The sequence below is a fragment of the Balaenoptera physalus genome, assembly GCF_965194825.1.
Source record: "Balaenoptera physalus genome assembly, chromosome: X".
Taxonomy (NCBI): Eukaryota; Metazoa; Chordata; class Mammalia; order Artiodactyla; family Balaenopteridae; genus Balaenoptera; species Balaenoptera physalus.
In genome coordinates this window covers 8,498,577-8,515,312 of record NC_138903.1, presented here as the reverse complement: position 1 = coordinate 8,515,312, position 16,736 = coordinate 8,498,577, and the positions used below count along the sequence as shown (strand labels likewise).

General features: G+C 49.9%; 1 protein-coding gene across 4 annotated transcripts in view; it reads right to left on the bottom strand.

Moving 5' to 3' along the window:
* Window positions 1-16,736, bottom strand: part of LOC309652881 (H(+)/Cl(-) exchange transporter 4) — an 81,616-nt gene that overhangs the window by 4,049 nt on the left and 60,831 nt on the right. For 3 of the 4 annotated variants that reach the window (XM_082447071.1, XM_082447070.1, XM_082447072.1), the window contains exons 6-11: window positions 14,853-15,059; window positions 14,666-14,746; window positions 13,168-13,713; window positions 10,852-11,038; window positions 9,943-10,341; window positions 2,736-2,952 (exon numbers count right to left, since the gene is read on the bottom strand). In XM_082447071.1, coding sequence (XP_082303197.1) covers window positions 2,736-2,952; window positions 9,943-10,341; window positions 10,852-11,038; window positions 13,168-13,713; window positions 14,666-14,746; window positions 14,853-15,059 — 1,637 coding nt within the window. The remainder of the gene's footprint in view (window positions 1-2,735; window positions 2,953-9,942; window positions 10,342-10,851; window positions 11,039-13,167; window positions 13,714-14,665; window positions 14,747-14,852; window positions 15,060-16,736) is intronic. The other variant, XM_082447073.1, reaches the window with a different exon arrangement.

Sequence of the window (16,736 nt, the reverse complement as noted above, 5' to 3'; positions counted from 1 at the left end):
CGGTGGGAGGAGTTCCGTGGCTGGCGGCCACCAGCTGGCAGACAGTCCCTCAGCTTAAAGGCTCCTTTGTTCTTTCGGACATTTCTTTTCTACTTGAAAGCCTGGCTGAGGACACTGCCCTCCAGAACACCTGGGGAACACCACTCAAATTGGGTGACGGTCATGTTCCTCGGTGGATGACAAGCGCCTTGATTTTGGTTTTTTTTAAACGCTTTTTGAGCCTCCTCCAGTTCTCCCTCGCAGAGATGCTCAGTAAGATGGTGATGAAACCCATGCCGCTTTGAGAAAAGACGACTTGTTCACACACACAGACACCCCTCCCGTATCTATAAAGCCTGGGTTTTGTTTCCTTACAGTCATCCTGGAGATAATATCAACAGGTCAGGCACATGCAGTCCTGACAGCCCCGTCTTAAAGCTTGGTAACTATGTCTGAAAGTCAAGCTGGTTATCATGGCTCTGGGGAAATACGAATTCAGGAGCTGCCTCGGGTTCTGGCATAAATTGTGCCCTGGCCTGCGACAATAACTATCAAAAAAGAAGCAAGCTGAACGTCCTCCCAAAAGGAGGCAGCATTAAATCCAGCGGGGTTTGTTAGTGGTATGAAATGTCCTACTTGATATAAATCAAGTGTTTAAACTTCCAGCCCCTTTGGGTAGCAGTTCAAGTGAATCTGGGGAATGATAAACAGTCCATCTATGCCCATGAACATAATTCAGATTAGAGCAGCTGGGCTCTTGTGAGAAGGCCACCCCGCCCAGGCCCCCAAGGCCCACCTAGCAGGGCTTGGTGGAAGCTGACACCATCTTCCCTGCTCACTCTTTCTTTCTAGATCCTCTGTGGAGAAAATCCCAGATTCACTCTTGGCCACTGGAGGCTTCCTAGGCTCTGGCCTTAGGGAGACAAAGACTTCCCTGGCTCCTGGTCTGCTTTCACGATCACCTGGGAGCCCAGGCCCTGAGAAATCCTGCAGACAACGCGAGTCAAGGGTACGAGCTCGAGTGCTCGGCCTAGAGCAGGGAAGGCACATGGCGACGGAATACATCAAAAACGTGAGCTGGCTTGAGCCGTGCCTGCCCTGGCTCAAAGCCCGAGAAGATGAAAGGCCCCGCAAACAAGGATCTCTTGCCAGCACTAATGTATCAGCATCTGTGTTTGTTTAAAATATGTAGAGCGAGAGAGAGGGTGCGATTGTTTTCTCACAGAACATTCGGAGCCAATTTCGACACCCAGATCTTCACAGGAAAACCTCACGGGGCTCCGTGAGGTGTGAGCGGGCGTCGAGGGCAGCATTTCCTGCCAGAACTGGAGATTCCAATGATAACTGACATTAGATTATTATTTTAAAGGAAAAGAGAAACTGCTACACACTTGAGACGACACGGGTGATCACGGTGGTATTTCTGCCGAGCGCTGGAAATTCAGGTTCATCGGTGGGCCCCCTCCCAGGCCGGAGGGATCAGTAACTGCAGGGGGTTCCGGCACTCTGGGTTTAACCTAGAGGTTTACTCCTCTGGGGGATTCTGACGCCTGCTCAAGTTTGAGAACCACTGAGTGCCTTTAAAAACCACCAGCAGAAATGACCTCTAGCCTCAAACATTTATTTGTTCCTTATTGACTGCCCCTCCCCATGTGCAAGACATACCCCAGCTGCAGTCAGAGCTAAGAAGGACACTCGTCCCATCCGCCGAGAGTTCTAGGGCGGCAGGAAGAAAGCCGCCCTGGTACCGATGTCTCCACCAAGCCAATCTCTCGCTCCCCCCAAGCTTCTGAGGCCCTGGAATTTAGGGAGAGCGCCTGAGCCCAAAGCACGGCCCACGGAGCACTGCACCTCTCACATCATCACGAACCTTTGATCTTTGCAGTGCTGGTTTCCTGGTTCGTGATAACACAGAGCGAAAGCAATATTGCTGCGGCGGAGACGATGCCATGGGCCACCAAACCTCTCGGCTCTGCGATAACGTTTGAACACGTGAAGTTGTTTCGAACCGAATGATGTATTAGGGAGCAATTTGAGCATACTGTGAACCTCACGTTTGCTTATGGGTCATTTCATCCACAAGAAACTCCAGGAGGACAGAGAAAAATGCCCGCGGCCGGGAGCACCCAGGGGCATGGGAATACTCGGCCGCAGCCCTCGCGATGCCCGCTTCCACAAGCCAACTGCGGGGCTTTCTCAAGGCGAAGGGACAATAAACTGTCTTTTTGATATACCTCTCAACCATTTAATGTGTGTAAATGTCTGACCGTTTTTATGAGATTCCCATCTCTCTTTTTTTAATCTGTCACTCTTTTTTAATCTGTCACTGATTAAGTGTTCGAGCGTTGTGCGCCTGACCCTATTTTTCTCATCAGCCCTGAGATCCTCGTCGCTCGTGTCTGCGGAGCGCCGTGATGTGCAGAAACGTGTTGTCACATCACAACGTCGCAGCAGGACAGGCTGAACCTCCTCCCAGAGCCAGGACCGCGGCGGGGGGGGGGGGGGGGGCGGGGGAGCCCCAGCCCCTCCCCGTTGGCTCCTCCCCTCGGGACTCAACCTTCAACCTCAGGGCAGAGACAGCAGCCCCACCTGGAAGCCGCAGTCCCACGCTCGCCGGCAACTCCTCCTCCTGGGCTCCCCTGCTGACATCTCTTCCGAGCACTGCCACCCACCCCCCTGCCCCGGTCCCCGCCAGTCCCGCAAGGGCTGAGCCCGCGTGCCCTTCATCTTGTTCCCCCCAGGGTCCCGCCGCTCACCCGCTCCGCGTCACCAGGCACTGGCGGAGCCCCAGCTTCCGGAAAATGTCCACCACCGTCTCCATGGGGGTGTGGTCCGTGACGGTGAAAGGGCTGAGGTTCAGGACGCGCCGCAGCTTCAGGGGCTGCGGGCTGTTGGCTGGCAGCTCGGGGGGCGCCTCGGTGAAGTACATGACCGAGTCGCTCACGATGCCCTCCTGCCTCTGTCTGGCGTTCTCTGGAATGGGCGAGCAGGACGGTGAGCCCCACGAGACTCCCTTGCGGGGTCCCTTCCCCCACCCCATCCCACCCCATCCCACAGCAACACACGACTTCCCTCCCCCAGCAGCCTAGAATCCCACAGAGGAGGGGCGCAGCAGGCAGACTCCACATTCTTAACTTGGGGCTTCAGCCAAACATCTGTGAAATTGGCATCCCTCTCTCTCAAGCTAATGCTGTGCGAGACCCCCCTGCTGTGACCCGATCATTCACTGCCAAAGTCTTGCAACGCGGGCCTGACCAGGCTACTTCCTTTAGGGAAATGCACTGCTTCTGCCTGGACGTCAGGGCACCCAGCTGGCCCAGGGCCTGCCACCCTTGCTTTCCTGACACACCTTCACCTCATCAGGGGCCGAGGTTTGACGTGAAAAGGAACCTCACTTAGCTGCCCAATGACCTTAATACATGGTTTTTGTTTGTTTTTTCTTTTTACAAACTAACGTATAACTGGCCCAGATGGCATTATAAATCCTGAAAGGAACAAGAAACCAAGAGGACCATCCTAGGCTCACAGCCCAGAAACGCAGCTCAGTCTAACTACGACCCTTGGGACCAAAGAAATAACCCTAGAAAAGCTGCATTCCCCCCCAACCCCTTGGATCGCCTCTCTTAAATATGGGCCATTTTGTGGATTTCTCAAAGAAAGATAGTAAAACTGTTATGGTAACAATTAGCCTATTTCTATCTGTAGGCAGGCCCACGTGAAAGAAAGCTGAAGAAAACTAGGGTAACAGGAACTCATTAGAAATACAGCTTTATGCGGTACTAGAAACCTAGGCTATTTTAAGTCACACATGAAATAAATCCATCGGTCTCAAGATATTTCTCCAAGGCGATTTTCCTTCTGTTGGAATTTTAATCTTCCTTTTGGTTCATGGGAAAAGGTTAGGGGAAATGTACAGCAAGGCTTGCCTTAAAATGGATCCTGGTTTCTATAATACTTTTTTTTTTGCCTTCTCAAAGACTACTATTCACCTATATTGTTCTTTGAAAAATAAAATTCTAACTGCTGGCTCTAAAGCCATTTACTGCAACAGAGTACTCTAATGGAAAACTGGCAGCATTCGGGGTCAGACTGAGTTTGAAAAAGGGTCGCTGTTTAAAAGGGGAACAGAGGGCCTGCTGGGCAAATGCCTGCACAGTATGTGGGTCAGGTTCAATCGAGTTACATCCAATGGAGTACAATTCAACCACAAATACCAGATGACACTGATGCACAACATGTTTTCAGACGCAGATGCCACACAATACACACTGTGCATTTCTCTCCTAAATCGAGATGGTTCTGTCCTGAAATGCTAAGGTGGGCAGCAACAGTCAACACACACTTATCGCTCATTTTCATAGACCGACCGATTCTCTAAAAGTCCCATGTAACAGGAATCCCATCTATTTCAACAATCCAGTTGAACATCAGGATTGGATCAAGCCACAAAACCCAATCAAGAACTGATCACATGGATTTGCTGAGCCCCCTCATAAAACCAAATACAACTTAGCCAACTGTCAATTCACTTGTTGAAATGAATAACAAGCTTCTATTGCCTCTGAAGCTACTGACTGGGTTAGAGCCCTGCTTCTAACAGCACCTAGCTCCGTGAATTCTTGCTCAGCACTGCATCCCCAGTGCCTGAACAATGCCGAGAACACAGCAGACACAGAACAGGTATCTGCCAAGTGCGCACATGCGTCAATCCACCAACAAGTGGGTGAACGAGTGGGTAGGTCTACTGGACGTTGGTGTCCTTGGCTCTGCCTGTCATGTAGAACAGAGCCTATCTCACAAAGGAGGCATTCGGAAGGAAAGCCCTGAGCTATCCACTGCCAAACAAGAATCGAAGGCAACAGCTGGGGTCAGAGCCGGAGACCTGAGCAGCGCTCCTTGGTACTCCAAGAGGAGCAGCTGTGGCTCTCTCCAAAGGGCTCTCTGTGAGGCCACTTTGGAGCTCTATTATAAAGACCTATCTTAAAGCCTTGATTGAACTTCGCGGGTGGAGGTACGACGCACAGCCAAAAGCTGGTGAATGGAAGAATCAGCAAGAAAGCTCTCCTCATCTCTCTACTGGGGGAACCATCTACTCCCACTTTGGACAAGAAATCACCTGTCACCAAAATGCCTGCAACCAACTCCAGCATGTACGTTCACAGAGGGCAGAGCGTGGCTGCTGCCAGCCCTCTGCTCCCAGCTCCCGGGACGGCACCAGCACATGGTGGGTGCTACGTGAAATATTTCCTGCACGGAAGCGTAAACCAAGCCCTCACCCAGGGCCTGATGCAGTGCTGTGAGAGTATAGGCTCCCAGACCCCAGGGACTCATGGGAACCCGTGTTAGAAAAGCAGCCAAAAGAAAAAAAAAAAAAAAGATAGCCCAACATTACATGTGTAAAAGGCCTAAAAGACAAGAAAAGCACTAAATATTAACCAGAGCCTTCTACGGTGTTGAAAATGTGGGCACCTTTTTAATTCTCTTTTGCTTCTGATTTCCCCAACATTCTCAGTATTACTTTTACTTTAAAAAATGTAATAAACTTCATTTTTGTTGTAAAGATCAAATAGTTAAACTTTTTTTTTCTTTTTTTTATTTATTTTTGGCTGCGTTGGGTCTTTGTTGCTGTGCGTGGTCTTTCTCTAGTTGTGGTGAGCGGGGGCTGCTCTTCGTTGCATTGCATGGGCTTCTCATTGTGGTGGCTTCTCTTGTGGAGCGTGGGCTCTAGGCACACGGGCTCAGTAGTTGTGGTGCACGGGCTGTACAGCGCAGGCTCAGTAGTTGTGGCACGCGGGCTTAGCTGCTCCGCAGCATGTGGGATCTTCCCGGACCAGGGCTCGAACCCGTGTCCCCTGCATTGGCAGGCAGATTCTTAACCACTGCGCCACCAGGGAAGCCCCTAAACTTTTTAAAATTGTTGTTAGTATTGGGGGTCTGCTGTTCTATTCTACCACAACTACTCTCAGTGGCTGCAGCTCCTGAAAAATGATGTACCTTTTACGAGCGCCTGTTAAGGTCATTCAACCTGACATTCCACTTGTTAGCAGCAGTACGATCATAATGCCAGGTGCAAGGAGGGTAATGAGGAAAGTGTTGATAAAGTGAATTCCACAAACTATGATAGGCCAAGAAATTTTAAAAGACTGGAAATAATCACATATCCAGCAAGTGATTACAATGGCTTTAGAGCAATGGTTCTCAACTGGGAGTAATTCTGCCTCCACCCTCAGGGGACATTTGGCAATATCCAGAGACATTTTGGGGTCTCATAACTGGGGGGACGGGGTTGCTACTGGCCTCTAGTGGGTAGCGACCAGGGTTGATCCTACAGTGCACAGGACAGCCCCTCTCAACAAAGAATGATCCAGCCCCAATGTTAATGGAGTTAAGGTTGAGAAACTCTAATCATGTTTTTAGGGAGGTAATACGCTATCATCCTGTTCATTAAAAATGCTTCCATAGGGACTTCCCTGGTGGCGCAGTGGATAAGAATCTGCCTGCCAATGCAGGGGACACAGGTTCAAGCCCTGGTCCGGGAAGATCCCACATGCCGTGGAGCAACTAAGCCCATGTGCCACAACAACTGAGCCTGTGCTCTAGAGCCCGTGAGCCACAACTACTGAGCCCACGTGCCACAACTACTGAGCCTGCGTGCCTAGAGCCCATGCTCTACAACAAGAGAAGCCACCGCAATGAGAAGCCAGCGCACCGCAACGAAGAGTAGCCCCCGCTCATCGCAACCAGAGAAAGCCCGCGCGCAGCAGCGAAGACCCAACACAGCCAAAAATAAATTAATTAATTTAAAAAAAAAAAGAAAAAAAAATGCTTCCATAGATAAGCAACACGGTCCTACTGTATAGCACAGGGAACTATATTCAATATCCTGTCATAAACCATAACGGAAAAGAATATAAAAAAGAATGAATGTATCTATATGCATAACTGAATCACTTTGCTGTACAGCAGAAATTAACACAACATCGTAAATCCACTCTACTTCAGTAAAAAAAAAATCAAAATAAAAAAAATCTTTTTTAATTTTAAAAAAGCTTAGGCAGATGCCAGACATCAAAGGTTAAAAAAAATGCTTCCAAAAAAAAAAAATGCTTCCATAAAACAGACGTAATTGACAAGAAAGGTTAAAATGGAAAATTAGAAGCAACTATAGTGGTGGTCAGTACAAAGGTTATGTGGTAAAAAAGTAAAGACTATTTAGAAGAAAAAGCAGATGATTTTCTGACAAGTTATAGTTTATAAGGCATGGAAAAGTCCCTCTGCGTGTATTTTTTCATCCCCAGCAGAAGGAAGCAGATGGCACCACTGTTCTCCACGGCCTATCCCAATCACTAACAAACAGCTCTCCCAGGAAGAAACCTCTTTATCCCTAAAGAACCCGTCCAACAGATCTGACACGTATCTCGTTGTTCAGTTCTGGACATAGATCCCTTTCTGCAAGTGGGCCTCTTCCACATGCTGGAGAATCATCATCAAATCATCCACCAGGCGAAGAAAATGAGAGTTCCCTTAACTCTGGCCCATGACTCTAACTTTCCATCCCTTTAATCATCTTCGCGGCTTCCCACTGAGTCCTCTCTGGATCCAGCCTCACTTAACTGTGGAACTCAAGACTAGAAGAGCCCGAGCCTGCCGGGCACAGAAGGAGCCTCGTGTTTGCAGAGAGCCCCAAGAGGTAAAGTCCCATTTACCAGGAACTTGAACAAGGGCCACACATGGCCCTACGTGTGAGTACGCGATGGTGAAAGGGCCACGTTTCTGAGGCGCTGCGACTAATGGCTCTCCAACAAAGACAACAGCTATGGTTTGGCATTCCAGAGACAGACTGAAAATAAGACATTTTCAGCTTCACGGGAGCAACTGATACCTTTTTAAACATGACACGTGAGAAAAAAATCTTTGCCTCATTTACTACTCTTTTCTTATCTTGGATCTATGTAAAATCTCTGCTCCTGAGTCCCCTGAAAGGGAAATTGGCATGGGATCGTTACTAGCTCAATGCTCAAGTCCTATTTCTATATTCGCAAAAGGGCGCCTAAGTCTGCAAATACAGGTCATGAATTTCTCCACCGGAGTACAGGACTTTTCTACATCCACGGAGCAGGAAAACAGCTTTTCTCACTGCTCACAGCCAAACACTCCTTGCTTTCCCGCAAACCATGTAAATGGCAGCTTCCGTACTCTTATCGGTCTGATGAAAAGCATAAAGGTATTATTTACACCGCGTGTTGCCTCTTCAGACATTCCAAACATAGCTTCTAGGAGGGCGCTGGGTTGGCAAGCTTAAATTTCTTCTCTAACCGGCTGATGACAATTACTGCTTCCCACTTGATTACAGTAATGGGTTTCAGCAAAATTAGTAAGCTCTCTCTTAGCAGGTGTGCCTGGAGCGACACAATAGGTAATGGATTCCGTGACATTTATTACTAGAGCGTTTAAATTTCAACCTTTGCTTAAAAGATTTTAAGGATTGAATAAATTTTTAAAGCCTGCTGATTACATTAATTTAAAACAAACCCAACCCTACTATACAGCTTTTTAAAAAAAAATCTCATTATTTATAAGGCAATGGTCATGCCTAAAGGCACCTACCTGTTAAGCGACAGGACGTATAATAAAGAGAAGCATCATGGAGCACTTAAAGCACAAATGTACTTTCGTGTCTAAAATATAAAATCAACTGTTGCTTTGGGGGAGGTAAATATGTTTGAGCAACAAGCTAACATCAGAGGCTATATAGCTTATTTAAACTTATTTTTATAAAGCCTTTGATGAAGATACTTTAAAAACATTTTACAAGCTATTTAACATCGCGAAGAGGTTTTGGAAATTCAAAGCGAGAGCCTAAGAAATAGTTAACAAAGGGCAGGGATAAGCTGAGGTGTGTTCCCGGTGGGGCGTTCTACCATCGTACCTGGAAAAGTCCCCCTGGCCAACTTCACAAATGTTCTGGAAGTACAATCATCACGGCCACACATGAGCCATGTGATGGGCCCAGGCGTACCGTGAGATGCAGGGGCGCTGAGCCGGAGGGCATCAGTGTTTACCACGCGCCGCGGATGTGCTCTGCGGCTCCCTGCCCCCGCTGCATCGGGAAGTCCGGAGGGACCACCCTGGGGGAGCCCGCTAAGGCCTCCTGCTCCTGCCTGCCCGGGCCTCCAAAGACTCACACCCGGGCCTCTGTCTGTGGAATCCTCCTACCTCCCGCTCCCCCTCCAAGGCGCTCATCCCTGGGCCAACGGGAGCCCCGGGCTTCTCCGAGCCGCCCGTGTCGGGATCATCCCAGCTGGGCCTCATCCCCTCTCCGCTCTCCCAACTCAGCAGCCTGCCCCTCAGCCCAGCTGATCCTGTCAGCGCACGAGGAGGAAAAGCATCCCACGGAACTGACTGGACCCACGCGGGCCTCTAACTGATGGCGCCGGACATAGAGTCGCGAAGTGAAGGGCTTGAGCGGCGCCGAGGGAGGCGCCTGAGGCCGAGAGCTCAGCATCTGGGTCGGTCAGCCTGCCTGCAAGTCCGTCTCCGCGACCGGCCTGCCCGGCCAGCCCGCGCTCTCCCACCTCGTCCTGCTCAGCTTCGCCCAGGAAGTCCCTAAAGGGCGGAGCGCGTGTCTCCTGGCGGGAGGGGCCCAGGGGGCTGCTTGCAAACGTGGTGCTCGGTGTCCAGCCAAGAATGCCTCCGACGGGACACTGTCCCTCACGGTGTGACCTGGGGGCAGCAGCAGCAGCACTAAGAGGGAGCTCGGGAGAAATGCAGAGTCTCGGGTCCCACCCCAGACCGACTGCAGTCTGGCCAGACGCCCACGTGAAACGAATAAGCATTAAAGCGTGAGAGACCCTGGCCTGAAGCCCTCCGACCCTCGTCCACTCTCTCGAACCTCTTTGAGAATGTCGGGGCACAGGGGTGCCGTTCGTCTCCGTGAAGCGTGAGCCTCCCTGCTTTACTCACTTATGGCGAGAATCAGCTCCCTCCTCTGGGCGAACCCGATGAGGCGCTCCGAGTCCCTGGAGACGACCACGGGGAAGCCATTGTAGTCGGTCTCCTTGATGAGCGTCTCCACGTCCTCAACGGTCATGCTGTCCTGGGTGAGCACGGACAGCGGCGGCTCCCCCCGCCGTGGCCGCATGACGTCGGTGGCCAGCGTGCGGTGGGTGAACTCGTCCTTCACGTCCAGGAACGGGTACCCATTTAAGTGGATGTGGGCCTCGTAGATGCCTTCCTTCCCAAAGGCATCAGCCACCCACTTGCTGGTCACGGCCGCCGCCATCAGGGGCACGATGTACTCGAGACCACCCGTCAATTCAAACATGATGACCACCAACGACACCGTCATCCTGGTAACTCCACCTGCAACCAAAGGGAGGAATGAAATTGCAGGACTCGACCCCGCACCCGCGAGAGGACGTGAACTGTGCAAACTGACAAGCAGGCTCTACCCTCCCGGCACCTGTTCTGCGGAGACAGTCCTACACGGCGCCCAGGCTCGGACCTCTAGGATAGAGGCCAGGCTCGGTAAACACAGCCTTGCATCAGGAGCCGTAAGTCACATCTGCCTGGGGGGCTCTTCTCCCATGAGGGACAGCAAGTTGTCTATTCACCCAGGACCGCACGCCTTGCTTTTTGGTGAGTGGAGCCTACGTGGGCTCTGCAGGTTTCTGACTCAGCAAGCATCGCTCTCTACCAGAATCCCTCGAGCTGGAGAATTGTAGAGACTATCCACTATTGTAGAGACTATCCACTATTGTAGATGGTACAGCTGCAAGACGGTGGAGACCCCATCAGCCTGGGTCCCCGGATGACTGAGCAGAGAAAAGCCCTCTGCTACTCACATTACACACACACACACACACTCGGTACCTAGGCAGGCGGCGGCTCCCACCATGGCGTAGAGCCCTGGGGTGACGCAGTCTGCTCCGGGCCTGCACCAATTCCTGAAGATGATCCAATCGTGGTGATGGTAAGCCAGTTGCTCCACGCCAATTCCCACCATCCTGCCTGCCATGGCCCCCACAGCCATGCTGGGGATGAAGAGACCGGACGGGATCTGCGGGGAGCGCAGGGGAAAGCAGCATGAGGGAAGGGGGCCCCGTTCCCGCTGCCCCACCACCAGGAAAGTCAGGCCCCCTCGACAAGCTTGCATTTTGCTTCGGTCTTCAAAGGAGGGGCAACGCTTCAAAACATGGGTCAGCTGGGAAACCATGGGACCAGAGATTTCACCTGTTTGGTCGTATCTACTGTGACTTGGAGAAAATGCAATTTTACACTTTCATTTCCTCGCCTTCAAAAGCTGGCCTAGTTTGCCTGCTGTGGATTAAAGAATGATAAGCCCCACTGCAAATAACATTCAAAGTGCACATCTGTCACTTGAGATACTCACCACTTTCTCTCTCCCCTCACGTGTCATTCAGATTAGCTTTTAAAATTAAATGTCAAGCCACAGCATGAAAATGGAAAAGCAAGGCCTTCAACTGTTCACAGGTCAAAGAAAGAAGCTAAAAGCGTCAGTGTAGCTGCCCTGCATCTTCCAAAAACCTTGGCACGGGCTTACTGCCCTCTTGTATGTACAGTGGCCAAACACCTGTCAGAGAGAGATGGGGAGCAGGTCCGTCTTCCTAACAAAGTCCATTTTCCGAAAAGTATTCTGAATATTTTCAAGCCAGGCTAGATGCAGCAAAGAAATAGACCATGGAAACTGAAAGGTCTAGGTAATAGCGTGTTTTATATTTTGCTGTGTGAAAAACATGTTCATTGCTCTAGTGATCAGACATTTGCTACAGAGCAGACTTGACTCTGTTCGTGGAGACTGCATGTGACCGCCGATCCTGACCGGGAGCTGCATTTATGTCACCCCTACCCCACCCCCGCCCCCCAGCTGTCATCAAGCTGAGGATGCAAGTGGATCTTTACCCAAATTCAAGTTAAGTTTGGATCCTCGGGTGTGATTTCCAGAGTGTGAGACATTCCTGAGGAAATTGTTCCTTTCTGAGCACCCCGTATCCCCCCGTCATTTAATCCCCTGTAACTTCAAAGCAGACTTCTCCCAGCAGGCACCAGAAGAAAATAAATCCCTTTGCACCAGAGACAGTCACCTATTTAATAACGTTCATCCTTCCTTGTTCTTAAGGCAAAAATTCAGGTTTGTGTTTGATCACTGCACCCAAGTACACAGCTTCTTAGAATTTTTTAAAATATTTATTTATTTGTATTTATTTATTTTTTTGGGCTGTGTTGGGTCTTAGTTGCGGTATGCGGGATCTTTCGTTGCTGCGCGCAGGCTTCTCTCTAGTTGTGGCATGGGGGCTCCAGATCGCGTGGGCTCTGTAGTCTGTGGCAGGAGGGCTTAGTTGCCCCTCAGCATGTGGGATCTTAGTTACCACTAGGGATTGAACCCGCGTCGCCTGCATTGGAAGGCAGATTCTCAACCACTGGACCACCAGGGAAGTCCGTAGACTTTTTTTTTTTTTTAATTCGTAAGAATACCACAAAAAGCAACAGTCATGGAACACAAGGGGGTTCTGGAGGGTTGCCAGCGTTCTGCTCCTGGTCCTGGGTGCTGGTCACACAAGTGTGTATGTTTTGTGAGAATTCACCAAGCTGTACACATCTCCTTATGAATGATATACTCCAAGCTTTAGCTTCTTCACTTGTAAAATGCGGTTATAAATCTCTATTCCATAGGCTTGCTGTTTATCAAAAGCGTTGTTTCTTGTTGATTAAAAGAATGTCAAGGGCTTCCCTGGTGGCGCAGTGGTTGAGAGTCTGCCTGCCAATGCAGAGGACACGGGCTCGAGCCCTGGTCTGGGAGGATCCCACATGCCGCGGAGCGACTGGGCCCGTGAGCCACAATTACTGAGCCTGCACGTCTGGAGCCTGTGCTCCGCAACAAGAAAGGCCGCGATAGTGAGAGGCCCGCGCACCGCGATGAAGAGTGGCCCCCGCTCGCCACAACTAGAGAAAGCCCTCGCACAGAAACGAAGACCCAGCACAGCCATAAATTAATTAATTAAAAAAAAAAAAAAAAAAGAATGTCAAGTGCCCTGCGCATGAGAACATTCAGTAAAGGTCACCTCCCCTTTTCCCCCCGTCACAATCTTATTCTGGGGACTAGGGTGCTATCCCCAGAAGGACAGAGGTTGCCTCCCTCCCCTGACACCTTCCCTCCCCTTCACTTACCTTCATGCCAAAGGTAAATATGGTAATGACGATTTTGAAGATCAGCGCCAGGGCCAGCTGCCACATGGCCGTGTAAACGCCGACCCCGGCCGGCCGGTCGGGGATGTCGTCCACGGGCCGCGTCATGTTGGGGTCATTGATGTAGTCACAGAGCTGGGAGGACTCGAGGGCCCCGCAGTCATTGAAGAGCTCGGATATGAGCTCGCTCGTGCTGCGGCGCGTGTAGGGGTTGGGGTAGGCGACGACGGCAGTGATGGCGGTCACCGCAATGACCTCCAGCACCGGGTACTTCCCCAGCTTGGTGGTTTTGCGCCTCCTGCACCAGGCGATGTTGCAGCGGATGAAGAGGGTTCCCCACAGGCCCCCGAAGACCCCAAGCAGGATGAAGGGGAAGAGCTCGGCCATGTACCAGGGCGTGTGATACTCCACGTAGAAGAGGACGAGGCGGCTGTTCCCAAAGGGATTGATGGATCGCAGCGTGAAGGCTGCCACCAGGGCCGCAAAGAAGGACCGCCACAAGGTCTTTAAGGGAAAGTAGTAGCTGACCTGCGACCAAGCAACAGGTGGAAAATCAGAGACCGGCGGCAGAAAGAGCCGCCCAGAGCCCCAGCCCCACCTGCTGGCACAGGCCATAAAGTCACACTCAAGACCAAAGACGGGCGGTACTCACTTCCTCAACCTACATGTGAGGATGGCCCAAATGCACTAACAAAGATAGTTAAAGGACTCTATGTCTACAATTGGAACGGACACTAGTCAAGGTGTGTTTGCGCTATTTTTTAAGACAAATGAGAACACTTCATCATCATTCTGTTTATAGCACAGAGACCCTCCTAAAAGAAAAGAAACCTCTGATTTGATTCTCCAGGCAACAGATCATGGGTTGAAACCCCTGGCCCAGCAAATGTATCTGGAGGGCACATGAGTTAAGAATGGTTTGTACATTCTTAAATGGTTGGGGGAAGAGAGAATTATTTTGTGACACGTGAAATATTCAAAAGAACAAGACTTAGTGACAAGTGGTAATTATATAAAATTCAAACTTCAGCATCCATAGGGAAGGTCTCGTTGGAAGTCAGCCATGCCGCGCACGTGCGTGTTGTCTGCGGCGCCCTCCACGCTACGAGGGCAGAGCCCAGTGGTTGCGACCGAGCCCTGAGACCCACAAAGCCTAAAATATTTGCTACCTGGCCCTTTACAGACAACGTGGGCCGACAGCTGGACTAGATCCATTTGGGTTGCAAAACATAAAAATGCTTCATTATGTTGTTTATGAAAACGAGAGAGAAGACTGCAAATCTCCCTCCAGAAATCACACTGGCAATTTTAAAAACAGGACTTGAAAACACATATTTCATGGCGAACACTGCGGCTCCTTAATGAGCCGCAGGAATCTCTCAGCCCTCAGAGGGCTAGAGAGGGAAGCCTCCTGCCGCCCCGACCCCCGATGTGTTCCTCGGCGCTCAGAACCACGGGGCCCTCCGGTGCCCACGCTCACCTCTTCCAGACTGAAAAGCACACCTCCGATTGGAGCACCAAAGGCGACAGAGACCCCGGCAGCGGCCGCAGCTGACAGCACCTGTGAAGCAAAGAGCTCCCCGTCAGCCCGAGGCCTTTCCGGCAAATCAGCGGGTACTGGAGAGGCTGGAGAGGGCGGGAGGGCGCTTCATTCTGCACCTGCTCACCTCGCGCCTCTTGCCCTCGTTCTTGCTGTACTTGGAGAAGAGGCTGCTGAAGAAGTTGCCACAGCAGCATGCCACGTGCACCAGCGGCCCTTCCTTGCCAAGGCTCAGGCCTGAGGACACCACCAGCACCAGGGTGACAGTCTTGATCAGCAGGGTCCACTTGCCCAAGTAGCCCCTGATGATGAAGCCGCTCAGGATGGTCTTTATCTGAAACACAGGATGGAGAGCGATGGGGAGTGAGCCGCTTCAGCGCCACGGCCAGGAAAGTAACCTCTCCCTCCTCTGAGGAGCAGCTTTCAAACCGAGATTCGCTAAATCATATGGAAGACAGGCTGCTTTAGTTGTTAATTCAGCTATAATTTTATATTGAGAATTTATATTAACGCCTAATTTTATATATTAATGGAACCCTGAAACAATTTCAAAGCATAGTAAATCTTAATAATTCCGAGAGTAATGAGAGATCGTAACGAGGACTGAATAAGTAATTATCAGAGTCTCATTTTATTTATGGCATTTATCCTGTGCATTTTACCCTCTGTTGTGTTGAAAAGACACGTGTATCTATTGATTTTAACTGTTAATTTTTCACTACTGAAAGATGGCCAAGATAAAGGGACATCTGGCTGGCTATGTGACAAAGCAAATACAACAAAATATCAATTGCACTTCAGATCAGGGTCGGCAAACTATGGCCCATGGGCCAAATCCAGCCCACGGCCTGTTGTGTATGACACACGAGCTAAGCGTGCTTTTAATGTTTCTAAATGTAATATGTAAACAAGACTACTAGCCTTTTAGTGAGAATAGTTCCTCAGTTTTGCCTCTTGACTCACAAAGCCCAAAATATTGACTCTCTCCCCTTTATCGGAAAAGTTTGCCAACCCCTGACGCAGGCCAGGGGCATATGGGTGTTTACTGTCCAATTCTTTCAACTTTCCTGTATGTTTGAAAATATTCTTAATACAATATTGGAAAAAGAAGATGCTCAACATTCTAATAACGCACCCTTGGGGGATGTAAGGGTATCTGAATCCGTGGCAACCCCTTCCCTTCCGTTGAATCTTGCCCTCTTGTCCTGAAAAGTACTTTGACTACAGGTAGAGCTGACTCGTGCACCACTTTCAGACCTGCGACGTTTTGTAAACGCCAAATAATGGCTTTCTCCCTAAAGGTGTATGTGAATTTGCATAATGCTTTTATTTTTTTTTATTTTTTATTTTTTAAACATCTTTATTGGAGTATAATTGCTTTACAATGGTGTGTTAGTTTCTGCTTTATAACAAAGTGAATCAGTTATGCATATACATATGTTCCCATATCTCTTCCCTCTTGCATCTCCCTCCCTCCCACCCTCCCTATCCCACCCCTCTAGGTGGTCACAAAGCACCGAGCTGATCTCCCTGTGCTATGCGGCTGCTTCCCACTAGCTATCTATTTTACATTTGGTAGTGTATATATGTCCATGACACATATATATGGAATCTAAGAAAAAAAAAAAAAAAAAAGGTCATGAAGAACCTAGTGGCAAGATGGGAATAAAGACACAGACCTACTAGAGAATGGACTTGAGGATATGGGGAGGGGGAGGGGTGAGATGTGACAGGGTGAGAGAGTGTCATGGACGTAACGCTTTTAGAATTCAACGGGGTGCCAATCTCAGTGATTAACTTCATCTACTGGAGTCCTCTTCCCCCAAAACAGGGTTCTTCTGGATATGGAAGCATCACCAATGGGTAAGTAACATTTTACCTTCAAACTCTCCTGCGACTGGCTGAAATGGAGTGAATGTTTACTGCCCAGCTAGCAATTTACAAGCCTGTAATCAGAGATTTATTAGACACTGAGTGAGTCAGCTAATGAAATTCATGGTCAGTATCCGTT